The sequence below is a fragment of the Lolium rigidum genome, chromosome 6, assembly GCF_022539505.1.
Source record: "Lolium rigidum isolate FL_2022 chromosome 6, APGP_CSIRO_Lrig_0.1, whole genome shotgun sequence".
NCBI lineage: Eukaryota > Viridiplantae > Streptophyta > Magnoliopsida > Poales > Poaceae > Lolium > Lolium rigidum.
The window spans coordinates 101,018,928-101,045,536 of record NC_061513.1 but is presented as its reverse complement, the minus strand read 5'-3'; the positions used below and the strand labels follow the sequence as shown (position 1 = coordinate 101,045,536).

The 26,609-nt window shown below is 42.9% G+C and overlaps 1 protein-coding gene across 1 annotated transcript; it reads right to left on the bottom strand.

Moving 5' to 3' along the window:
* Positions 1 to 1,514: 1,514 nt before the first annotated feature.
* On the bottom strand, positions 1,515 to 6,015 carry LOC124661350 (DYRK-family kinase pom1-like). Its single transcript, XM_047199213.1, has 8 exons — positions 5,745 to 6,015; positions 4,743 to 5,360; positions 3,816 to 4,083; positions 3,456 to 3,735; positions 3,075 to 3,182; positions 2,679 to 2,957; positions 2,133 to 2,276; positions 1,515 to 1,771 (listed from the first exon to the last, which is right to left on the bottom strand). Exons 1-8 carry the CDS (start codon positions 6,013 to 6,015, stop codon positions 1,598 to 1,600), a joined length of 2,142 nt encoding a protein of 713 aa, XP_047055169.1. The 3' UTR covers positions 1,515 to 1,597.
* Positions 6,016 to 26,609: the final 20,594 nt, after the last annotated feature.

Genomic DNA, 26,609 nt, shown 5'->3' with positions numbered 1-26,609 from the left:
GCGTCTCCGCCGCGGAGGGCGAGGTGGATGAGGTTGGAGAAGAGCACGAGGTCCGGCGCGACGGCGTCGGACTCCATGAGCGGGAGGAAGGTGAGCGCGTGGTCGAGGTGGCCCGCGCGGGTGAGGGCGGCGAGGAGCGTGGAGTAGGAGAAGGCGTCCGCGGCGACGCCGCGGTCCCGCATCTCGAGGAGGAGGCCGGAGGCGAGGCGCAGCTCCCCGGCGCGGGAGGCAGCGCGGAGGAGGAGATTGTACGGGACAAGGAGCGCCGACGCGGGGAGGTCAGGGGCGAGGAGGTCCAGCAGGGCGACGCCTCGGCGAGGGTCGGAGAGGCGGGAGAGGAGCGTGCAGAGGAGGCGCGGGGAGACGGGGCGGTGCGGGGACAGAGCGGCGGCCACGTCGGGGGCAGCGCGCGCGGCGGAGAGCGCCGCCACGAGCGCGGTGACGTCGGGGGCGTGGTCCTGCTGCTGGCGCTGGAGCTCGGCGGATTTGTGGCGGTGGAGCGGGTGGGAGCTGGGGAGGTTGGGGTTTAGCCAGATGGACTTAGCGGCGCCGGCGGGGACGCGGCGGTGCGGGGAGGGGGAAGGGAGGGCGGCGGCCACTGCTGCGGCCGGCGGCATTGGGAGCGGGAGTAGCGCGGCAGAAATGGATAGGAGATTTTTGCCGCTGGTAGGGACGTTTGGAGGAGAAAATATCTCACATGAATACATGATCCCAAGCTTCAAATGATATGTACCACTCCTCAAAATTTAACTCTACAAGTATCTAGAAAAACTGAAAAAAGAAATCTGCAAGTGTTCACAAGATATGTTTCTACAATCCCTAGAGATTTCAGAACCAAATTCGAAATACACATAGAGAAATAAAAAAAGACAAATTGATATGTGAATAGTGTAAGTCTTTTTGAGACACTATTCATGTTAGATTTGTCTTTTTCGTTGCTCTCTGTGTACATCAAATTTAGTTATGAAAATTATGGAATTGTAGAAATACATCTTGTGAACACTCGCAGATTTGTTTCAATTTAAAAAAAACTTGTAAATTTGAATTTTGAGGAGTGGTATTCATGGTATCATTTGTAGTTTGGGATCATGTCCGTTGCGAGCGACACCTATCCGGCTAGCGGCAATTCAACAATAAGCAGGAAAGGGAGACTCGCCACGAGTCGAAACTTCACAGTTCAGACAAGGACTATTGTCAGTTTGTCACAGCAAAAACAAAGCCAACTCTGAACAAGCGCTCGACGATTGTATCATTATTATGTTATCACTGATGAATCAGAAAAAATACAAGTGTAAGTTTCTACTTTACAGATGCTATGGGGAAAATTTACTCATATTTACATACACTCATAAAACTTGGCTCCCAAAGCAGGGCTTCCACTCCAAGAATTACCGTACCAACAATCCGTGCCACAGGCCAGTTCAGCAAAGCCTGCAAACTAAGAAGCTAAATACCTCTACAAAAGGAAAGAGAAATGTTTGATGTCACAAGGAACACTAAGAAAAAAAAACCACTCTTTTTCTTTTTTTTACAAGTTCTAAAGGAGGCCCAAAATAAGGAGTAACCGAAAATTCATCCTTATACGTGCGGCCTCATATTAGTACTCAGATGAAAGCCATGGATGTTCCAGCGCTTCACTGGCTGTTGGCCTCTTCCTGGGGTTTATTTGCAGCAAATAAGATAGAAAATCGACAAACTGCGGGTCAGGGCATCTCAAATGACGCCGCAAAGAAGACTTCTCCGGAACCAGATACTCTAGCTGATCTGTCTCCTGGTTACAAATAAAGAGGAGAATCCAGGTGTTCAGTGAATATGTGCTATAACCAGCAAGGGTAGAGATGGAAAGGATGAAATTCATGGCTAGTTGTTCCAATGGAGAAAAGGTCATAAAGTCATAAGGCCACATAGCCAATTAGCCATAAGGCTAGTAGTTCTTTCACATTTTTGTTTTGATAAAAAGGAGTCCCCCCTGTTGTAAAATTAGTTCTTTCACATAGTTAAATTCCTTCAACGATGGAATGTTACTATTCATGAATCAAGATTAAGTGGTCATGGAATCCTCCCATACATATGACGCTGAGTTGCTGACTGAGGCAGCCATTGTTAAAGCAGCAAACATGAAATGAATGTACCTCATTCTTGGTGAAAAGGTCGTAATCGTCAGTAAAATACTTATGTGTCTCCTGCCCCAATGCTAGCATTTCCATATCGATTGGTCCAACTATCCCAATCATACCGGCAAGCATCATGGACACTGATTCATTAGGAAATAGTACCTGTTATGTGTAAAGAGTCAATGATCATGACTAAATAGTTTGCTCCTTTAAAATGGTGACATAACTAGAAGCAAACAACTGTGTTTTGTATCTGTGATTTGAAATTCTAAAAGACTATCCCAACTTCCCATATATTTCAGGTTGGAACTATACACTTTTTTATTGAATATTTGTGTATTAGATGGTTAAAGCTATACATTACCAGAGAAATGCAACCTATATTTTGCTCAAGCTCTATATCGGAGCCATAGATTAACATGCAAGCATAGTATTAAGTCTATATACTGCACTCGCTATAAGATCAATGTACTAATATGATCATTGACCATTATGTGCTTAAGATAGCTATGGTTTTGATGCATACACAAAATAAAATTATCAACTCAACAAAAAATTACTCACCTCACCGGTGTATAGTTCAGCAAGGATGCAACCGAGAGACCAAATGTCAATCCTCTGATCATATGGCAGCCCCAGAATGACCTCAGGGGCTCGATAAGAACGTGATTGGACATACAGGCTTAAGTTGTCTGTCAAGAAGCAACTGCTCCCAAGATCAATGATCTTAATTTCACACCTGCTGTAGCTCTTGATAAGGATATTCTCTGGTTTTAGGTCGCAGTGAACGATCCTTAAATGATGCAAGTATACCAAAGCTTCTAAACATTGCCGAGCGATTGCCTGAAAGAAAGGAAATTAATGATCGTTTAGGGTTCAACAACTAAACACATTTTCAAAATTCTCTAGAGCATGTGACAGTTATACAGAATGTATCTCAATAAATGGCATTCAACATACCTGTATCCTAGGAAACGTAAAGTACTCCTCAACACCAGACTCCTGGTTATATTTCTGAAACTCATACAGATTTGCTCGTAGCAATTCAGTGACAATGAAAAGATGTTCCTGTCAGCATTTATTTGATGTCAGCAATCAGCATTATGCAAATAGACCAAGAAATGAAGAATTTTTTATTAACAATCAATCACATGCCTGCGAACAAATGAAGTACGCGAATCAAAACAAAATATTATATTGCTAAAATACATCTTTAAAGATATTGCTAGAGAGTGTACATCCCTTTACATACCTTCTCAGATTCCAACAACCAAGCAGTATGCAGAATAATAAACAGAAAAGGAGTATGTTAGCCAACTGTGTCTCCCTCAAGTTATATACCTGGTGATAGAAGTAGTCATATAGGCGCAGTACATGATGTTCATCTGATGGATCATATTTGTTCACAAATTTCAGCAGCTTTATCTCATCTAAACTCTGATCAAAGAAATCCTTATCATTTTTAATTATTTTAAGGCAAATATCCATTCCCGTCTGAAGATCATGTGCTTGAGCAACCTTGCTGAATGCAGCCGAACCAAGATATTCAGTGACATAATATCTTCCTGCTATGACTGAATTCAAGACAATGGGGAAATCTTTGTTTTCTTCAAAGCCAGTCCTACAATGGACATGTACTATATAAGCTAAGGACGATTTTTTTTTAACAACCAAAAGAAGAAAAAAAGATTTGATGTGAACCTGTTCTTGCGGTGGACAATTCTCAATTCAAATACCTCGTATTCTCGATGGAAATTAGCGAGGGACATATCAATATTTGACTCTGGATCTTCTTCCTCGGCTATAAGAGCAGCAGACTTTTTGACATCTGTATTCAATGGCCCAATATCTCCAAAGTCATAGATGTCGTCGGAATCACCATTCTGTGGGAAAGGATGTGAGCTATACTCTTTCAGATATTCTTTCCCCCTGCTGCTTTTCAGATTGTTTTCAGTGTCATCATCCAACTCTACATTGGTCGTGAGAAAGCAATCAGCAAGCAAAGAAAGAAAAAACATTTGATAAAAAATATATTTAAAATGATTGACTCCAAAAATATTTAATCTTGTTGCATTACTGAATAGTATTATCAATTCCCTGTTTTCGTTTACTTTTTAAGTTCCTGTTTAGGTTTTCTGTTCCTTTGTTTCAGCTGGCCTAGGTTCTTTTTCTTTGTCAGGTTTCTTGTCATATTTGGGTGTGTGATATTTTGTGTTTTCTCTTTATGGATACTATCTAGATAATGCCATGTCATCAATTAAACATAAGAGTGAGTTCTCTTCTAAATTTCTACAGAAGATCTATATGAATGAGCGAGAATAATTATATTAAAGAAGAGATATTGCAAAAAATATGGAAACGTTCCAAAAAAAAAAAGGGTTAGCACTGACTAGTATGGCATTTTTTCTCTATCCTGAATGTTTGCGAAGTAGTGACAGACATTCAAGTCTTCACAATTCAACCTGGAAACCTCAACATTACATGATATTTTAAGTGCTGTAAATTATTCCCCTTCTTCGTCACATTAAATCAATTTTAATTTTCATTATTTTCAGAATTGAATGAAGCTAAGAAATTTTAACTACACTAGTACCGTGGAATTCACAGCAATTGGGTACTATTACTTACTTGCAGCAATATCAGCATCAGCACAAGTATCAAATGAACTGAGCATTCGAAGCTCCCTGTCCACAACATTCAGCTCCACATTCTCATCTCCTTGCCCAGAATCTCTTGGCAAATCGCACTCCAGCACTGCATCATCACTCTGCTTCAGCTGAAACACATCCAGGCCACACTCGTCAAGTACCTCTGTCTGGTCATCCATGATCTTGTATCTCCCGTATACAGCGGAGCTCGAATTCCTGACAGCCTCGATCCCCTCCACATCCTTGAGTCCCCCGCCGCAGCAGCCGCAGAGCGGTGATGAGCAGGTGTACACCTCGGCACACCCCTCACAGCCGTCAGTGCCGGCATGTTCATGCCGGCGGCCACCGCCGGCGGTAAGATCGAACGCTTCTGTCCGTCCTGAACCGCCGTGAGCGCCGAGAACGAACTTGTCCTCCTCTTTGTCTCTCCCGTCGTCGTCCAGCTTGGTATGGAAGATGTGGTCGTCGTAGAGCCAGCCTTCTTGGAAGAAGATGTCGCTGGTGTCGTACTGGCGCGCTGTGCCGAACTCCATCTCAGATGACGACGCGTCCGACAGCGAGTGCGGCGGTGACCAGACGCCATATGGGTTCAGCAGCCCTGGTCCGCCAAACAGAAAAAAAAAAATGAAATTTTGGATCAAAATTGTGAGAAACGAGCCACAAATTCGGAAAGCAGAGCACTCAATCACTAGTCAGGACTCAGTGAAATGAAATTCAGTCACGGGCTTTGGTGATGCACCGAACCGAGGGAGGGGTTTAACCAGTTCTAGGATCAATTGTTTCATTTGAAAATCGTCCGAGCAGAAGCATACTTGCATTGACCCAGCAGCTTCTAATTGTCCCCAAAACCAACCGTATCCGGCGAACTACCGGCGCACAGATCGAGATACCGCGGGGCACAACCGGCAGCCTCGGAAACAGAGATGCGGAGGGTTTAACGCCCACAGAAGAAAAAAAGGACTTATTACGGCGCGGTGAATACCTGAGGGCGTTGAGCGCATGCTGACGAAGGCGGAGGAGGAGGCTGACTCGGAGCTGGAACCGGGGCTCGCAGGCGCCGTCGTGCCGGCGCCGACAGCGGAGGCGGAGGCCGGCATCCGGAGGGGCGGGAGCCGGGGATCTAGTGCGGCAGGGGAGTCTGATGCCCCGTCGGCAGTGCGGCCCAGCACGTCGTCCCGGAGGGCGGAGGCGGTGCTCGCGAAGCCGTGCTCCGTGAGGAACGCCATGACCTCGTCCAGGCCCGGCGCCGCCATGCGCGCGGGCGGGCGGATAGGCGGTGATGGAGGGGTCGGTGCTCAAGCGCGTGGCGGGCGCCGTGAGGTAAGCAGTTGCGTCGCCATTGGAACTTGGAAGCGAAGCGAGTCGGGTCGCGTCAGAGTGAGGGAGGAGAGGACGAGGTGAGGGGAGACGAGGACTGGAGAAGGATGCGAAGAAGTCAGAAGAAAGAGAGGGAAGGGACACGACTACACGAGGCCGCAAAGGATCACCAAGGTTAAGCGTATACGCCTTCCAGACCCTCTGCTGGATGTGGTATTACCGGAAATCTTGTCCGGAGTCCTTTTTAAGGAACAACACTAGTACAGGCGATTTTCTGCACCTGATGGCGGCATGTGCTATCAATTTTGGAAATTTAAATGTGTTTTCAAGTTTCACAAGAATACCTGCTTGTAGATTAGATACTTTACTAGAATGGCCTCAGGGTATTAATATCAGCAGGGACTGTTTACTGCCCACATAACTATTTTTTTGTTAAATTTCAGTCACTATTTCATCTGTTAGAAAAAAATCATGCAATAACATGGAATTTTTGACACATGATATAAAAAAACATGTATGTAGTAACAAAATGTTCATTCCGAGGTAACAATTTTTTTCACTAGAAATGGACCGAACATGTATCAATTTTCTCATTCGACACTGCCTTAATAAATTGTTCACTAGTGCAGAAACATGTTCAGAGAATTTATTCTTGCATTTGAAAATGGTTCCTTCTCTTTGATAATTTTTTCAGCAAAAGACTAGTAAACTCCAAAAAGTTGTGTGGTTATGTTTTAGCAATTACAGCACTAGAATGCCTTATACGTCAGCAAAGCTTCCTGAAGAAAGAATATAGGTGAACTGATGTCTACACAAAAGACAATCATATGATGACTAACAAAGCACATTCGTGCACTATAACTATGATGTTTTCGTATTAGCATTTTTATATTGACACTCCGCTTTTTACATATTGGGTTTTTTTTTTTGGAAGCGGTTTTGCTTAGAGAACAAGTGTGTCCATGATTGCCAACAGACCCAATGTTTACTTTGAACCTTTACAAGGAGTAAAGAAAAGGTAGCACCATGGTAGATATCAGTCGATTTTTCATCTACACAACCGGAGAACCGTCCCTAAAGCCAAGTAGCTCATTGTGTGGGAAAATGGTTGCATGCGGAAAAAAAATGGTGCTCTCGCATTTAAGAACCTCAAAAACCTTACACTCCTAGGAATTTCAACTTCATACTTATGCATTTGACCTACCTGCCATGAATCATATGGTTCTGAATGAAAACAAGTCTACTCACCACCCACGTCCTCCCCCACACTGATTCAAACATTACATATAGTTGTCATAACAATTTGATTGCATTGGTTTAGGTAGAAGGTAATTGTCATACCTCATTACCTTGTCTAGATTACCTAACCCAGCGGTATGCCGATTCTACCTAACTACTAGTACCACTTTTGAGTAATATATATAGTACTACATCAGTGATGGGCTAATCTTTTTCCGGTGATGGTCTATTTTCCATGTGTCATATGTGGCATGCACATCTATTCTCGCTGGTTATGTTTTCCGCCATTGTGGATGCTTGTGCTTTGAGGACATATGTCGTTATTGGTTAGCTGCCCACTTACACGCATAAATGATATCCATTTGGCACAATATACTTTCTTGGACCATTTCGACCAATTTATTCATACCGAATAGGGAACTGGTATAAAATTTAACTTTATGAGGAAAAAAATTAATGTAAAGTGTAGTGCAGTGGGAGAGGCATTTGGGCGACCGGGGGCATATGCTCCTGATTTCTGAAATGATTTTTAAACTTAAATTAAAATGTCAAAAAATGGCAGAAAATTTTCTTGTATTTCATGAAAATTGGGAGATGTGCATGAAGACATTCTACGTGCTCATAAACGAAATTCGACGGTATCGTTTTTACACAAGACACAAAAAATGTCGGTCTTCCATGAAACTTGGTGTGTGCGCGTAGAATGTTGAGATGCACGGCTGAAATTTTGTTGGGAAATTTTTGATATTTTGAAATATTTTTTCTACTGGCGGGAGCATATGCACCCAAGGAAAAAAAAAGTGAACTTCTGGTAGTGAAATTGAATACTTAGGAAAAAATCCCTCCATTTTTTTCCAACATGTGCGATCCAAGTCCAACGCACTAAAACGCGTCTAGATACATGCGTGTCTAGACATGTGACCAAAACTGCGTCAGTTAATTTTGAATGGAGGCAATATGTAGAGGTATTCAACAAACCTTTCAACCTCCATAGGAAAATTCTTTAGGGTATCGATCGTATTTAAATTGTTTGGATGAAAGAGACCTAAGTAGATTTGCTACGGATATCAATAAAGATTTGAATGCGCGGTCATCGTGTTTTAAAACCCGATTCAAACCCAAGGAGCTGGGAGAGGGCCTCACACGCCAACCCTTTTCAATAATCATCAGTGGGGAAAAGCGAGAGGAGCCTTCTGTGCTGCCAAACCGACCGACGTGGAGGGGCCGGCCGCCGCCCCCAGTCTCGGCGCCCTTTCCGCTGGCCGCTCCCGTTGGCAACCGCGCGCCCGGGGTTTGGTGGTCGGGGCGATGGCGATGGCGAGTCCGCTCCGATACCACGGCTCCAGCTTCAGATCCTCTTCCGGCTCCCGCCGTGCGCGCTCGCTCGCTGGTGCGACATTATTGTCGACGATCTGCCCCGCCCCTGGCACCTCACTCACCGCTCCCCAGTGAAACCTGCAGTTCTGCACCCAACCCCTGGGCCTGGATACCTTTTGGTGATGATTTGCTGGGTGTGGGGATCCTCTGCGCCGGCCAGCCACCACACCGATAGTGATCTAGACGCGCCAAGGGGCACTCTGTGCACTGGTGCTGGCAGCACCAGCACGGCGGTAGCGCGACCGGCTGGCCCCGGGACAGGCAGGCCGTGGGGATGTCTCCACTCGTCGCGCCTCTCTCTGCTCCCCTCTGCTTTGTGGTTGTTTGCGTTGTTGTCTTCTCGCGGTACAAACACCGAGCAGTAGTATCGCGCTGACGCTGCATTTTGACCTGCGTGGTGGTGGTGTTGGTGCGAGTTTAATACTGACCACTGACGCTGTGGTGGCCACGCTTGTCTCGTAGCAGCATGCGAAATGTTGCCTTCCCCCTCTCCGCAGTTCAGTTTTACTACTACTGGTGTTCTACAGCGTTTTTCCGGTGCCCAGGGAGGCTAGGACGGCGACGACGGCTACGAGCAGAAACTAACCTACTCCTACCTTCTTTTTTCTTCTGAAAAATCGAGTTTGGGCTAGCTCGTTTCTGCAAAAAATCATTGTTACCTGTAAACGTGTTGTTTTATGGAAGGTACGATATCCATTCCTCACGAAAAGTTCTACCTACTATACAGGTCTTCAATATTTTCCACACAAAACGAGCTATCTAGAGCCCGTCCCCGCACCCAAGTTGAAAATTCAGTGTGATGTTATCTATTTATTATTTGTTTAGGAACACAGAAATAAACACCACTGGTAATAGCTGTGAATTTGTGCCCGGGAGATAGGTTATATGTAGAGATAAGGGAGAAGGAAAGGGCGGGAAGTGAAGCAGCAAAGCTGGAAATATCGTGGTCTGCCGAGTGTATTACAGTGTACACTCGGCACGAAGTGGGCGGGAAAACAAATTTGGCCCAGGAATAGCTAGCGGGAAAAACAAAAAGATTGTTCGTCGAGCATCCTCTAGCGGACACCCGGGAATATTACCCTCGCGCGGGACTCGGCAAAGCCCCGCTAGCATCGATGTTCTCGTAGTTTGATGGTGGATCTATTGATTTTGCAAAGATTGATTTTTTGGTAGTGAATATTCAACAAATTGACAGTAAAAATACATTCTATGGTGGGTCTATTGACTTTGATTTGGTATTATTGATGTTGATATATGCATATTGTAAATCAAAGTTATATATAAGATGTTGACTTTTTACTAAAAAAATGTGTGTCTTGTTTTATTAAACAGAGATAGTATATGTATACAACGAAGTAAATCTCGGGTCATCGATAGCGTGCTCACCTTTATGTTGATCACCGGAGGACGAAGCCGCCAGTAACTGTGTCAATGGGCTACCCGAGAAGAATCTGGATTGGACATAGACGAAGCCACAACTGACAAGATAGACAATGCAACCCCGCGTCGAGCTGCAAAAGTGGCTGACCTCGTAATCCAATAAATACGACAAGCAATTGGCAGTCGGCCCACGCTACACAAAAGTAGGTCACAAGGCATCCGAGCCTATCGTACGTACACGTCACGTTTGTGGCAGATCTCGTAGGAGACTTGGTTGCTGCATAGTTGACGGTGGTGCCGAGGAGGAAAGTTTCCTCGGAGGACAATTTAAAATTTTGGTATGACGAAATCAAAGATATATAGTATTTTTTCGTTAGGTCCGTGTGGGAGAGGGGGCAGTTGCCCCCCCCCCCCCCCCCCAAATGTAAGGCACATTTGACTTCAAATTTTGTAACAATAACACACAAAATTTAATTCATTTTCCAGTATAGTTGAGCAGCTAAATTTATTCAACGTGAAATGGTTGTTTATTTGATCAATTATTGTATTTTAGGCCAGCATATATATTTAATTTAATAATCCTTATATTAATCCCAAAGCTCACGTGGCTTTCATGCGTATACATGGCAATGGTTTGAGACTAAACTGCACATTGTTAGTTTAGCTGGAGTTGGACCATAAAATTTAATTTGGAGCTTGAGGTACACGTAGCTCATTTGAAAACAAGAAATAAAATTAGTGTTTTAAAATTTTCAAATATTCTGAGAACAAATTTGGTCTTCGGTAAGTATATGTGGTACAAGCGTGTTCAATACAAAATTTATTGTACTCTGAGCTACATAAAAATGACAAATTCTAACGATTTTGGGATTTTGAAAATGTGTACTATTCATACTTTTGTTATTTTTGTGTAGACCAATCTAATGTACTTTCGTATTGAAATTTTGTACACTTGTGGTTGTAGTATATTCCCAAGCATCTAGATTCATATTCACTTTTTTCGAAACTTCAAAATGTGGTTTCATTTTATTTTTCAGAAAAAGGGAGCTACCTAGAGTCCATCCGTGGAAACATACCTTTTTTCTTGAACATAGAAACAAACCTACTTAACTGTGTGGTTTACCTATTGTAGGCAGATTTGAAGAAAACGGATTGTTGCAGTCATTTGCGGCGTAATCAGGCGATTTGCACAAAAATAACCTAAAAGTGAAAGAAAAGCACAAACTGACCCTCCGGCGAAACTATTTCACCCATCTAACCCTTTTGTGTGGCGCCCCACATATCGGCGCCACACATGGCGCCCCTCCTGCCGGCGCCACACACCCAGCCGACGTGGCGCCCGCGACGCTGAGCTGGTGCGCCCATCCGACGTGGCAGCATGTGTGGCGCCCCTCCCATCGGCGCCACACATGCCCTTACAATTGCCCAAAACATACTGTGAGACAATTCGTCTGGGACTTAGCCGTTTTGCGAGCCTCTACGTGTGGCGCCGATGCCACGGGCGCTGATGCCACGGGCGCCACACGTAGAGCCTCGCCAAAACGGCTAAGGACTTATCGTCCGGAGCCCCTGGAAGTTTTCGACCCAATAGTTGATATACGTTGGCATGTGTGGCGCCGATGACACAGGCACCACACACTGCGGTGTGACGCCGGCGTGAAGGGCGCCACACGTTGACTTGTGTTAAAACCACTGAAAAATCCTACCAAACTCCAACAGTTTTGAGTACAACAATGGAGACAACAAGTTGCAATTTCGGAACATACACATATAACACTTCATAGCTCACATCGTAGCAAGTAGATTCAAACAACAAGTAGCATTACAAAGATGGTTCGAAATGACATAGGGTTCACAACTCGATACTTATGAAGATATAGTTCACAACAACACGGAGCACATCCTACTGTCGTCCTCGACGTGTCGTCCTCACGGGCTGCTTCCGGACGGCCATCCTCTTCGTCCGCTGCCGTGGCTCTTGTTGCTGTTGCTCCTGCTGCTCCTCCTGCTCCTCCTCCTCTGAAGATAAGGGCTCGTCGTTCCTCATCCTCCTCAAACCTGATCTCCGCGGCGGTGCCTCATCCTCCTCAGTGACAACCTTCTTTCCTCGGTTGACATAATCTTCCGGAGTGTACCGGTTTGGAGCATTGCCCCTTGGCTTCAACCGGTAGCGGACCGTGGGGCTTGCTTGGAGGTATGCTTTGGAGGTATGCTTTGACTCAGGATTTCGTCGTCGTCGGGAATCTTCACAAACAAGAGCAAATGAGATTACAAAAGTTGAAATTAGTAAGAACATGTTTGATAGCAACAAAATAGTCCATACCTCCCGCTCTGGAGAAGAGGAGGATTGCGGAATTTCGCCTTCGCGGCAACCTAGCAAGTTGGCTAACCGCCGCATCTTTCGTGCAGTGTTCTGCGTCATGAAACTCATGGTTACAAAGCCACCAGAACATAATAACGTACATTCAAAGTTGGTGATCATACCTTAATGAAATTCCGCAACGGTCCGACAGGCTTTTCTTCTCTCCCGCTCTTGTCCCACATAACCTCGCACTCATCAGCTGTTTTTTGGATCTCCGACCGCTGTGACAAACATAGCATACACAATTTAAGCGAGCACATGGCAATCTAGATGATGTACTAGTTAATGAGAGAATCCATTACCACGAAGTTCAGCTCGGAAGGAATAGAAGTCGATCTCCCTCTGCGAGCATAGGTGTCGTGCTGGCTTTGCGCAACCTCATCGAACTCGATGGGGTCGTCCAAGATGTAGTCATCATACACGCGCTTCACTAACTCGATCCGCGTGTTTTCATGGAACCACTGCAGGTAGTTGTTGAAAGCGGCCAAGTCGTGAGGCACAATCTCCACAGGGCCAGCAGTCTGTGTCGCTTCCAAACAGTGTTGGAACAGCTGCGATGTGGCCGCTATGGTGGATCGGCCAATTTGTGATCTTCCTCTGCCGCTGCCTATCAAGCCTGCAAGAATCAAGAAGTTAGATTCTACCTCTTCTATCAAGAATCTTCCATCGCATGATTCCAGAAGTTTACCTATGAAGCGCCTTGTCCGTGTCTTGCCACTGAGGTGGGCACTCCTGATATAGCCCAAACTATCTCATCACTCTGTGCGGCTGGTGGTGTTCAACAAGCCACATGCATATGAGTGGGCAGCGCATCCGCCAGAACAGCGCCTCCTCCGTGCACTTGCGGTTGAGGTCAGGCATCCCCACGCCAATACGTAGTAGTTACCATATGGCTCCCATTCCACCTGCACCATACAAATATTTCAGAATTTAGAACATGCCAGTACAATCAATGAAAACTAGGATTGCAAAAGAGTGATCGGTTACCTGCTCAGCGGTAAGAGTGTCCAACTCCGCAGTGTACTGCCTGTACATGACCATTGGATCGCTTGTCATCTCCGAGACATTGTCCCAAAGGTTGTTGGAGATATGCCCAAGAGGCAATAATAAAAGTGGTTATTATATATCTTTATGTTTATGATAAATGTTTATATACCATGCTATAATTGTATTAACCGAAACATTGATACATGTGTGTTATGTAAACAAACAATGAGTCCCTAGTAAGCCTCTTAACTAGCTTGTTGATTAATAGATGATTAGTTTCATAATCATGAACATTGGATGTTATTAATAACAAGATTATGTCATTATATGAATGATGTAATGGACACACCCAATTAAGCGTAGCATAAGATCACGTCATTAAGTTATTTGCTATAAGCTTTCGATACATAGTTACCTAGTCCTTATGACCATGAGATCATGTAAATCACTTATGCTTGGAAAGGTACTTTGATTACATCAAACGCCACCTGCGTAAATGGGTGGTTATAAAGGTGGGATTAAGTATCCGGAAAGTATGAGTTGATGCATATGGATCAACAGTGGGATTTGTCCATCCCGATGATGGATAGATATACTCTAGGCCCTCTCGGTGGAATGTCGTCTAAATAGCTTGCAAGCATATGAATGGTTCATAAGAGACCACATACCACGGTACGAGTAAAGAGTACTTGTCAAGAAACGAGGTTGAACAAGGTATAGAGATACCAATGATAAAACCTCGGACAAGTAAAATATCGCGTGACAAAGGGAATTGGTATCGTATGTGAATGGTTCATTCGATCACTAAGTCATCGTTGAATATGTGGGAGCCATTATGGATCTCCAGATCCCGCTATTGGTTATTGGTCGGAGAGAAGTCTCAACCATGTCTACATAGTTCGCGAACCGTAGGGTGACACACTTAAGGTTTGATGTCGTTTAAGTAGATATGGAAATATGGAATGGAGTTCGAAGTTTTGTTCGGAGTCTCGGATGGGATCCAGGACATCACGAGGAGGTCCGGAATGGTCCGGAGAATAAGATTCATATATAGGAAGTCATTTTGTAGGTTTGAAAATGATCCGGTATTTTCTCTGGAAGGTTCTAGAAGGTTCTAGAAGAGTCCGGAAGAAATAAGCATGGAAGGTGGAGTACCAGAGAGACTCCACCCACCTTGGCCGGCCAGCCTAAGGGAGGAGGAGTCCCAAGTGGACTCCTCCCCATGGTGGCCGGCCACCCCACCAAAGGAAAGGGGGGAGTCCCACTCCCCTAGGTTTGGTCATATGGAAGGTTTTATGTTGGGGTCTTATTCGGAGACTTTTGACCTAATCCTTGGGGCTTCCACCTATATAAAGCGGGGAGGGAGGGGCTGGCCGGCTACACCAAGACCACCATGGCCGCACCCCTCAAGGCTGCCCTAGCCGGCGCCCCTCTCCCAAACCCTAGCGGTTCCCTTCTACCTCTCTCTCCCACATAGCTTAGGCGAAGCTCTGTCGGAGATCTCCACCACCACCGCCACCACGCCGTCGTGCTGCCGGGATTCCTAGGAGGATCTACTACTTCCGCTGCCCGCTGGAACGGGGAGAAGGACGTCGTCTTCATCAACACCGAACGTGTGACCGAGTACGGAGGTGCTTCGCCCGATTGTGGCACCGTGATCAAGATCTTCTACGCGCTTTTGCAAGCGGCAAGTGATCGTCTACCGCAGCAACAAGAGCCTACTCTTGTAGGCTTTGGAAATCTTCAAGGGTGAGTCTTGATCATCCCCTCGTTGCTCCCGTCTTCTAGATTGCATCTTGGCTTGGATTGCGTTCTCGCGGTAGGAAAATTTTTGTTTTCTATGCTACGAATCCCTACAGTGGTATCAGAGCCGTGTCTATGCATAGATGGTTGCACGAGTAGAACACAATTGTTTTGTGGGCGTTGATGCTTTGTTGTCTTTAGTTCGAGTACTTTGCATCTTTGTGGCATGGTGGGATGAAGCGGCTCGGGCTAACTTTACATGACCGCGTTCATGAGACTTGCTCCACGTTCGACATGCAACTTGTATTGCATAAGTGGCTTTGCGGGTGTCTGTCTGTCCCACCATAGTGAAGATTCAATTTACTCTTTCTATTGACAACACTAGTATCACCGTTGTGGTTCATGTTCGTAGGTAGATTAGATCTTACTCGAAAACCCTAAACCACGTAAAATATGCAAACCAAATTAGAGGCGTCTAACTTCTTTTTGCAGGGTTTGGTGATGTGATATGGCCATGATGTGATGATGAACATGTATGAGATGATCATTATTGTATTGTGGCAACTGGCAGGAGCCTTATGGTTGTCTTTAAATTTCATGTTGAGTAGTATTTCAAAGTAGTTGTAATAGTTGCTACATGAGGTGAACAATCATGAAGACGGCGCCATGGACCTTGACGCTACGCCGACGATGATGGAGATCATGCCCATTGATGATGGAGATCATGTCCGTGCTTTGGAGATGAAGATCGAAGGCGCAAAGACTAAAGGGCCATATCATATCACATATGAATTGCATGTGATGTTAATCCTTTATGCATCTTATTTTGCTTAGATCGCGACGGTAGCATTATAAGATGATCCCTCACATTAATATCAAGATAATAAAGTGTTCTCCCCTCGTATGCACCGTTGCACGGTTCGTCGTTTCGAAGCATCTCGTGATGATCGGATGTGATAGACTCAACGTTCACATACAACGGGTGTAAGCCATGTTGCACACGCGGAATACTTGGGTTTGCTTGACGAGCCTAGCATGTACAGACATGGCCTCGGGACAACGGAAACCGAAAGGTTGAACACGAGTCATATGGATGATATAATCAACATGTTGATGTTCACCATTGAAGCTACATCATCTCACGTGATGATCGGTTTTGATGTAGTGGATTTGGATCGTGTACCACTTAACAACTATGAGGGATGTTGTATTAAGTGGGAGTTCATTAGTAATTAGATTAAAACATGAACTAATTATCATAAACATAGTCAGAGTAGTATTTTGAATTAATTTTGTAGTATTGGCATCCGTTTTCTACCAAGCGCTAGTCTTTTTATTGAGATAGAAATACTGTTAAAATCTGACAATAAACTTTACGGACTGGTACCGTATTATTAAAGAATCAAGAAATAATTAAGTCCTATTGCAAACTTTTAGTAAAACTCACATTGTTGATTCAAAGAACTATGGTTTCAATTAGTATCTAAAGTTATCTTGTCTCCGTAAAACTTGAAGTTCAAATCTGTTTGAAAAGTAAGGAGCTGAAAATTTAATTTTCAGAAATAATCAATGTATGAGATATATGTGATATCTAAGACCTTATTGCAAGATGATAGAATATAATTTGGTGAGACTTCATAAACTCATAAGTTTTATGGGAATGCATGAAGGTTGAAGACGCCAGGCGTCCCAATTCTCCAACTTTTGGGGCACTAACGATATTCGCATATCCATGAAGTGATCGTCCTTAGTATGCACCGTTGCTAAGACTCGTCGTTTCGAAGCATCTCGTGATGATCGGGTGTTATAGATTCTACGTGTGCATACAATGGGTGCAAGCCAGATTTGCACATGCGAATACTGAGGTTAAACTTTACGAGCCTAGCATGTACAGACATGGTCTCGGAAAAGTCGTCATGATATGATAGATAAAATTATGAGTGAAATTGTTCATCATATTACAAAGTTACTAATAGTGAAATCTGAAACACTTGTCATATGATGATCAACTTCAAAGTAAGAACCTCAAGGTTATTGGTATTTGACCAACAAACCTAGAAGTTATTGAAGGTGAAGTATTTTCTGAATAATGAGGAAAGCTAAAAGATAAACTACAAAAGATATTTTGGCAAAAAGAAAAGAAAAGACTAGAAAGTCTAGCTCAGGTGTATATAAATGTTATGGTTGTATTCCTAGTTTGGTCACACAATGAAATTCTTGGGTATTAGTACCATATTGGTTGGTATGAAATGTCATACAAAACAACGCAATACAAGAATACAATGGCCTAAGTGACTGACAAGGAATATGATAGGAATGCACTTCTGGAACAAAAATAAAGTGTTATTATGTTCATCGTTGGCATCCTATCTAGCCCTTAGAATTTATAATAAAGAACTTAATAATTGTTATTTTGCTCTGGTCAAATGAAAACAATGAGTTGTTCAAATTATGACATTACTCCATGTACGATGGATAAGTTATTATAAATCTTAATGGTGAAACACACATACATAATACTGACGCTAAAATGCCATAAGGCAAATGATTTGAATTCCACTTATTTTTGGAACCGCAATTTAGGTCATATTAGAAAGGAACGCATGAAGGAACTCCATGCAAATGGATTTTTGGAGTCATTCGATTTTTGAATCGATTGGCACTTGCAAATCTTTTCTAAAGAGAATGACTGAAATACCGTTCATAGGCCAAGAGTTGAACAGGCAACTAACTTAGTGGAAAAATACATGATGATGTATGTGGTTCACTAGGCATAGGTTGTGCGGGAGATTCTTCTACTTCATGAAAACTTCCAACAATGAATTGAGTATATATATGTGGATATATTCGATAAGGAAGAAGTTTGAAACATTTGAATGGATTCAAATAAATTTCAGCATGAGGTGGAAATCATCGTAATAGAAAAGTCAAATATCTATGATTGGATCATAATGGAAATATTTGAATTACGAGTTTTAGCGAACATCTAAGAGAGTTATGAAATTGTTCTATAACTCACGTTTCTTGGAATATCATAGTGATGATGGAGTATCCGAGAGATGTATCCAAACCTTGTTGGGTCAATGATGAGATAAAATATTGATGCTATTATATTTTTGTGGATTATGCTTTAGTGACTACCGCTTTTACACTAAATAGAGCATCATCATGATCCGTTGAAATGACACCATACGAGTTATGGCATGGGTATGAACCCTAATAGTCCTTTCTTAAATTTTGGAATGCATAGCATAAAGTAAATAAGTTTACAACCAAAATCGGATGAATGTCTTTGTTGGTTATCCCACAGAATTGATTGGGAATCCTTTCCACTATGGAGACAAAGACAAAAGTGTTTGTCAATGTTTCTTACTTATTTCCAAGAAATTGTTTTTAGCGAAGTATTTGAGTGGGAGGACAATAAAACTTGATAAGGTTTATGAACCTGAGCATAATGATCAGAGTAGCGCAACGATCGGAATTGGTTCCGGAAGCGGCCACGACGATCATGGCTCTCATGTCTACAAAATGTTATAGTCATGAAGATCGAAGTACTTATTGAACCTTGTAGGTATGGTTTACTTTGTGATCAAATAAATGATTTGTGAATAAAAGGATTGTTTTTGAACAATGATAAACCAACTACATACAAAGAAGTTATGATGGGCCCTGACTCCGTTAAAATGGCTATACGCCATGAAATCCAATATAGATGAATACTTTTTGAAAGTAAACGGATCTATAAAATTGATGGACTTGGATGAAATATCCTTGAATAAAGCTCGACTTGTCGAAAAGTTGTTTACGACAAAGTTCAAAGAGTTGACTACGATAAGATTAGATCTTCCATAGCAATGCTTATAGTCTATGTGGATTATTCTAGTAATCGCTACATATTTCTTTCATGAGATATGATAGTAGGATGGCAAAATACATTACTTAACGAAGTGTGTATTAAAGGTGTATACAAGATACAACCAATTGTTTTGCTAGTCCGTGGAATACTAGATAGGTAAACGAACTTCAATTGGATGAAGTGAGTATCACGGAGTTGGAATCTTCACCGGATGAAATAGTCAAAGAGTTTTTGATTTCATCAGAAACGATGAAGAGGCTTGCATTTGCAAGAAATTAAGTGGGGGCGCTGAGACATATTTATAATACTTTATGTAGATACATATAGTTGGTTATAAATGATGTAATTATATACTTGATTATAAAAGGTTTCATTGAGAATTAACTTCAATGAAAGGATATGGACTAAAACATATTTAGTGTCAAGATCTATGAAGATAGATTGAAACACATAATAAGTTTAAGTCAAAGTACATAGAAAGGATATTGAAGTAGTTCAATATAGAAATATTAAGAAAATGTTCTTGTCATGTGAAGTTTTAACAAAACTTGAGTGTATCTGACACTCAATGAGTAAAAACACATGAGTGATTTAGATCACAATTAATATGTACACAATCAGATGTCCTGTGCTCTAAAATGTTAGGAGCATATACCAGAATGATTCATGTGATGATCATTGGACAAACAGTAAAGAATATCCCTGTGTACTTTAGAAGAACCAAGGATATATAAATAGTTTTGTATGGAGAAATGACAAACAAATCGCTGTAAGGTGTTGCACCGATATTGTTTTTGTCACATATAAAAATAAAATTTCAATCTCAAAATTAGGCTAAGTGTTGTTTAAAAGGTAGCACAATGCTAGATTTGGAAGAGTTCTAAAAGTTGTGACGGATTCTACAAACGAAGGCAGAATATGTCATTGTTTTGACAATGACTGAGGATGTTAAGTCAATAGGTTCTTTGAGAACTTGGTGTAGTTCCGATAGTGTCAGAACTTTGAAGCTATATTGTGTATGACAATATTAGTGACATATTTTAGACCGCGGAATTAAGGTTCCACCAGAAGACCAAACATATTTAATGCCGACTCATTTGGAAAATGAGTGATGCGTGAAGAAGCAAATGAATTGCAAAATACATACGTTTCTGAGTGTGTCAGAACCGTTGACTAAAGCTCTCCCTAGGGCAAAGTATGACCAACACCAGAATGCCATGGGTGTTAAGTACCTTACAATGTAATCTAGATTATTGACTCTAGTGTAAGTGGGAGACTGTTGGAGATATGCCCAAGAGGCAATAATAAAAGTGGTTATTATATATCTTTATGTTTATGATAAATGTTTATATACCATGCTATAATTGTATTAACCGAAACATTGATACATGTGTGTTATGTAAACAAACAATGAGTCCCTAGTAAGCCTCTTAACTAGCTTGTTGATTAATAGATGATTAGTTTCATAATCATGAACATTGGATGTTATTAATAACAAGATTATGTCATTATATGAATGATGTAATGGACACACCCAATTAAGCGTAGCATAAGATCACGTCATTAAGTTATTTGCTATAAGCTTTCGATACATAGTTACCTAGTCCTTATGACCATGAGATCATGTAAATCACTTATGCTTGGAAAGGTACTTTGATTACATCAAACGCCACCTGCGTAAATGGGTGGTTATAAAGGTGGGATTAAGTATCCGGAAAGTATGAGTTGAGGCATATGGATCAACAGTGGGATTTGTCCATCCCGATGATGGATAGATATACTCTAGGCCCTCTCGGTGGAATGTCGTCTAAATAGCTTGCAAGCATATGAATGGTTCATAAGAGACCACATACCACGGTACGAGTAAAGAGTACTTGTCAAGAAACGAGGTTGAACAAGGTATAGAGATACCAATGATAAAACCTCGGACAAGTAAAATATCGCGTGACAAAGGGAATTGGTATCGTATGTGAATGGTTCATTCGATCACTAAGTCATCGTTGAATATGTGGGAGCCATTATGGATCTCCGAGATCCCGCTATTGGTTATTGGTCGGAGAGAAGTCTCAACCATGTCTACATAGTTCGCGAACCGTAGGGTGACACACTTAAGGTTTGATGTCGTTTAAGTAGATATGGAAATATGGAATGGAGTTCGAAGTTTTGTTCGGAGTCTCGAATGGGATCCAGGACATCACGAGGAGGTCCGGAATGGTCCGGAGAATAAGATTCATATATAGGAAGTCATTTTGTAGGTTTGAAAATGATCCGGTATTTTCTCTGGAAGGTTCTAGAAGGTTCTAGAAGAGTCCGGAAGAAATAAGCATGGAAGGTGGAGTCCCAGAGAGACTCCACCCACCTTGGCCGGCCAGCCTAAGGGAGGAGGAGTCCCAAGTGGACTCCTCCCCATGGTGGCCGGCCACCCCACCAAAGGAAAGGGGGAGTCCCACTCCCCCTAGGTTTGGTCATATGGAAGGTTTTATGTTGGGGTCTTATTCGGAGACTTTTGACCTAATCCTTGGGGCTTCCACCTATATAAAGCGGGGAGGGGAGGGGCTGGCCGGCTACACCAAGACCACCATGGCCGCACCCCCTCAAGGCTGCCCTAGCCGGCGCCCCCTCTCCCAAACCCTAGCGGTTCCCTTCTACCTCTCTCTCCCACATAGCTTAGGCGAAGCTCTGTCGGAGATCTCCACCACCACCGCCACCACGCCGTCGTGCTGCCGGGATTCCTAGGAGGATCTACTACTTCCGCTGCCCGCCGGAACGGGGAGAAGGACGTCGTCTTCATCAACACCGAACGTGTGACCGAGTACGGAGGTGCCGCCCGATTGTGGCACCGTGATCAAGATCTTCTACGCGCTTTTGCAAGCGGCAAGTGATCGTCTACCGCAGCAACAAGAGCCTACTCTTGTAGGCTTTGGAAATCTTCAAGGGTGAGTCTTGATCATCCCCTCGTTGCTCCCGTCTTCTAGATTGCATCTTGGCTTGGATTGCGTTCTCGCGGTAGGAAATTTTTTGTTTTCTATGCTAGGAATCCCTACAAAGGTATGCCCAAGTGGGCTCCCGATCAGGGTTCTCATGGTGATGAGGCCATGGCCTCTCGTTGAGTACCCTAGGCCGCCCAACTGATATGCGGTCCCAGCTCCATACGGAAAGTAGGAGCAAGCATCCACCAATACCGCCGCTCCCAGTCCTGCTCCCAGTCCTGCGACAAGCTTCGTCCAACTGCGTACATAAGACATTTGGTTACTACTTTGTGTAGCACACTACTATAGGAAAATAGTACATAGAACAAAGGGCGAACCTCTCGTCATACGGTATATCCACTGTGCCATGGTAACGAATCTTCAAAGGGTGAAGATCCGTTCCCCTCTCCGTCATATGAACAGCCCGGTGCTCCCTGTCGTACTCTTCATCCAGAAGCCACACCATCCTACATGTTTACACAACCATGTTATGAGTCATTCCACTAACAAAAATGAGCAACACATACATGAGAATATATCTAACTTTTGAATCACCTATACATCACACATACATGAGAGTTCATATCCAAATACATCACACATATGAATTTCGTAAGACATACCATTCCTAGGCACATAATAGACATATGTAAGACAATAGAATGCATTTGCTAAGCTCCAATTTTGCCTTTCACCACATACATACATATGTAAGACAATATATCTAACTTTCGAATCACCCATACATACAGACATTTGAATGCAACAAATTTGAATAGGCATTTGCTAGGCATATGTAACAAATTTGAATGCATTTGCTAGGCAAATATTAGACATTTCAACACATACATACATAGGATTTCAACACATACATGTAAAATTTCATATCTAGGGTTCCAACAAATCTTTGGTTCAAACACATATACTACAATGTAGATTCCACCAACATTGATTTCCATATCAATGGTTCATATCCAAATCCACCAACATAAATTTCCATGTCTAGGGTTCATACCCAAATCTACCAAATCCACCAATACTAGTGGATGAATCGGAGGGAATCGAAGGGGAATACCTTGAGGAATGGAGGAGGAAGAAGTTGGCCGGATAGATCTGACGATTCCTTGGTCGATTTGGTTGGGGGGGGGGGGGGAGGGGGAGGCGGGCGGCGGCGGCGGTTTCGTGGGAGCAGAGAAGAAAGAAGAGAGAAGATGAGGTCTGGTCGGGCTGGGGCGGGCGCGGGCGCCACACTTAAGTGGATGTGTGGCGCCCAGGCGCCCGTGGCATCGGCGCCACACGTAGAGGCTCGCAAAACGGCTAAGTCCCAGACGAATTGTCTCACAGTATGTTTTGGGCAATTGTAAGGGCATGTGTGGCGCCGATGGGAGGGGCGCCACACATGCTGCCACGTTGGATGGGCGCACCGGCTCGGCCGTCGCGGGCGCCACGTCGGCTGGGTGTGTGGCGCCGGCAGGAGGGGCGCCACACCGGCATGTGTGGCGCCGATGTGTGGGGCGCCACACAAAAGGGTTAGATGGGTGAAATAGTTTCGCCGGAGGGTCAGTCTGTGCTTTTCTTTCACTTTTGGGTTATTTTTGTGCAAATCGCCGCGTAATCAAAGCACGTCTCGTGTGTGGCTCGGATCTTCTGAGTGTCTCCATTTAATTAGCAGCCACATTGTTGCGGCTCGTTTTGGTACCGTGTATGTGTACTTCATTTATCATGCTGTCACCGTCATCTCTAATGATGTAACGTACCATACATTAGGCGCCATTGCAGCAATGCTGCACGGTAAAGTGAGGAACTGAGGATTATAGGACGACAACATCTTGTGTAGAGGTATAATGACGATGGGCTGCATTCTAGACCCTCCTGTTCAACACATTTTTAGGTTGCTTGAACCGAGTAACACCAGGACTAATAATCATCACTAGAAGTTACAAGACGAATCATGATTTTGTGATCTCGATCGAGGATGTTAGGCGCACCTTCCACAGACAGGACATAAGAAAAAGATATAAAATTCGTACGTGGCCACGGTGGTTATGAAAAAGTTCTTCTCGGGGTGGATTCATCAACTCTGATGGAGTAGATCACGGAAGGACCAAACAATGCGGTGCCAGCTACAGTAATAATTGCCCTAGCGCGGTACTAGAATGCGACGAGGAGAACCAACACAACTTGACTTAAATGAGAGATCCAATTGCACTCATGGTTCCCAGTAGTACTCGACTACTCGTGCATGGTATTTGACAAAATTTAAAAGGGGAGGAGTGAAGGAAACAACTTCCTCATAAAAAAGTTCTTAGAAAACAATCAAAGAATACCAATGTGATTGAGTCCGACGCTTAATCTTTTTGTGATTAAAGTACTTTTTGGAGGAGAATCTATTCCCGGGTGCATAAAAATGCTAACGCGTTGTAGGTCGGTCCCGAACCTGGCGATCACTTTTTGGACCAGGTTGGTCTGCACAGTTGCGAGTACAATCATCCTCACTTCGTCCCATAATGTGTTGCATATAATTTTTAGTGTAGGTCCAACTTTATAGAGATTGACCTTGTATTTTTTCCATTCTAATTTAGTGTACATCTTAGAAAAAAGCAAACAAACTAGTATTACATTTATTAGTACTACTTTGACCAACACAAGATATATTGAATGTAGGAGCATGCAATAGAGAGAACAAGATCACATCGTTTTATGTGTTTTTGTAGACTAAAATATAGAATATAGATTATTATAGAATAGAAGTTCGATCTAGAAGTAGAATAAATCCAAACGGAGGGAGCAGAACGATAAACATATTAATTCTTGCAATATCTAATGCATAGTCCTTCCTTTCTGAAATAGTCCACATTCTAGCCTCGAAATTTGTTACGAAATCATCTACATTTTAACTTTTGGTCAACAACAACACCAAAATTGAACTAGTTGTTCACATATCTATGTAGTACTAATAAATGCAACACTAATGTAGCTTTTATATTATAGACTAAATCAGAACGGAGGAAGTACATCATAATCTTCATGATTGTTTTCGTAATATAAGTGATATATTGTAGATGTTACAACTTGTTCATGTATATTTGTTTAAATTTTAAAAAATAAACTTTGGCTAAAAAGTATATGCAACATAATTTGGGATGGATGAAGTACAATAATTTTATTTATAGTAGAGTGGAATCCGCAAAAGGAGAAGGCACTTGTGCACCCAGGAGCATATGATCTTGGTTTAAACGCATTTTAAAATGTCAAAAAATATTGGCAAAAATTTCTCGCTTATATCTCGATGTTCTATGTGCTCGTCAAGTCGTTCTATACAAAATTGATATTTTCGTGTTATGTGGAAAAAGACAAAATTCGGCGTTGAAAAAGCTAGAAGACATTTCTTTATCCTTATTTACATAGGATAAAAAAATTGATTTCCCGTAAAACTTGGTGTCCACATGTAGAATGTCGATATGCACGCGCGTCTTTTTTTTTTTAGAATTTTGTAATATTTTAAAATATCTTTCTTTTTTCAGTGGCAGAGCATATGCACATGCCATCAAAAGTGCGTCTGGGCAAATCTTCACTCACTTCCATGAGTTCAATTGGTAGCTCACATTATGTTGATTGGTAATTCAATGAATGGTATAGGTTTGATATCTAATTCAGTGTACTCGGGTGTGGCCGGATGTGCAGCCTACTCCTTTTTACTTGCACGGCTCGGTCGCTTTAGCTGCGGTTTACTTTGAGGGCATAAAAGGGAGAGCACGAAAAGAATGGAAATGAGAATGCCCGTAAGGGCATGGCCAATGCATAGCCCTAGGGGTGTTGCCTCACAGCTTTATCTTGGTTTGGGTGGTCCAAATTAGGTTCGGATGAGTAGGCAGCCTCTTCATCAGGAGGCAACCTCTTCAGCCATAAAGTGGAAAATGTGAGAGAGAAAGAGAAAAACCAAATCAACTTTTGAGAGAAAGACATATTAATGAGACCATAACATGACATGCATATGTCAAAAAATTTATCCAAGCCTAGTTGGACAGCTGCCTCCATTGCTCATGCCCTTAAGTTACACCGAAACCACTGACTGCCTTTTACCTACAGTACATCTCCCTCCTGACATCGACGCGATCTACTTTTCCCTCTCTGTTTTGTCCTTTTGTTTTGCTTTCGTTTGAAACAAATCGGCAAAACCAAAATACGTCGCGGTGTCCTTCTCCCCTGAGATTTGTTTGGGCTTGGAGACAGATTTGCGCAGTACACTTGGTCCCAACCAAGGCCCAACTTGACGGGTGTGCCTTTTCCTTTTTGGTAGATGGATTTGTTCTACTTGCAGACCAGGAGCTCAGTATATTTTTAAATCAACGGCACCCAGCATATGAATGATTTACCCATTGTTGCATTTTTTTTGTCTGTTTTTGAGTCCTAGAGTAATAGCAGCAGGAACGTTTCCTGCTGGATTAATCTTGCAAGGTAATATGTGAGATTATATGGTACACCATCATAGCTTTTAATCAAAAGCTTCACATTTCAGCACATTGTTTCCTATAAAACGGTCTGAATCAAACCAATAAAAAACGAAACAATCAAACAAATAAAGAGAAAAAAATCTAATTAAACAAAAAAGTTGCA

What these genes read in the sequence shown, in the direction of transcription:
- LOC124661350 (XM_047199213.1), bottom strand. Translation starts at nt 6,015, where the DNA reads ATGGCGGCGCCGGGCCTGGACGAGGTCATGGCGTTCCTCACGGAGCAC. An exon ending in TTACGTTTCCTAGGATACAG is followed by an intron (nt 2,958 to 3,074) that starts GTATGTTGAATG and finishes CCTTTCTTTCAG; the next exon opens with GCAATCGCTCGGCAATGTTT. An exon ending in ACCTTTTCACCAAGAATGAG is followed by an intron (nt 1,772 to 2,132) that starts GTACATTCATTT and finishes ATTTGTAACCAG; the next exon opens with GAGACAGATCAGCTAGAGTA.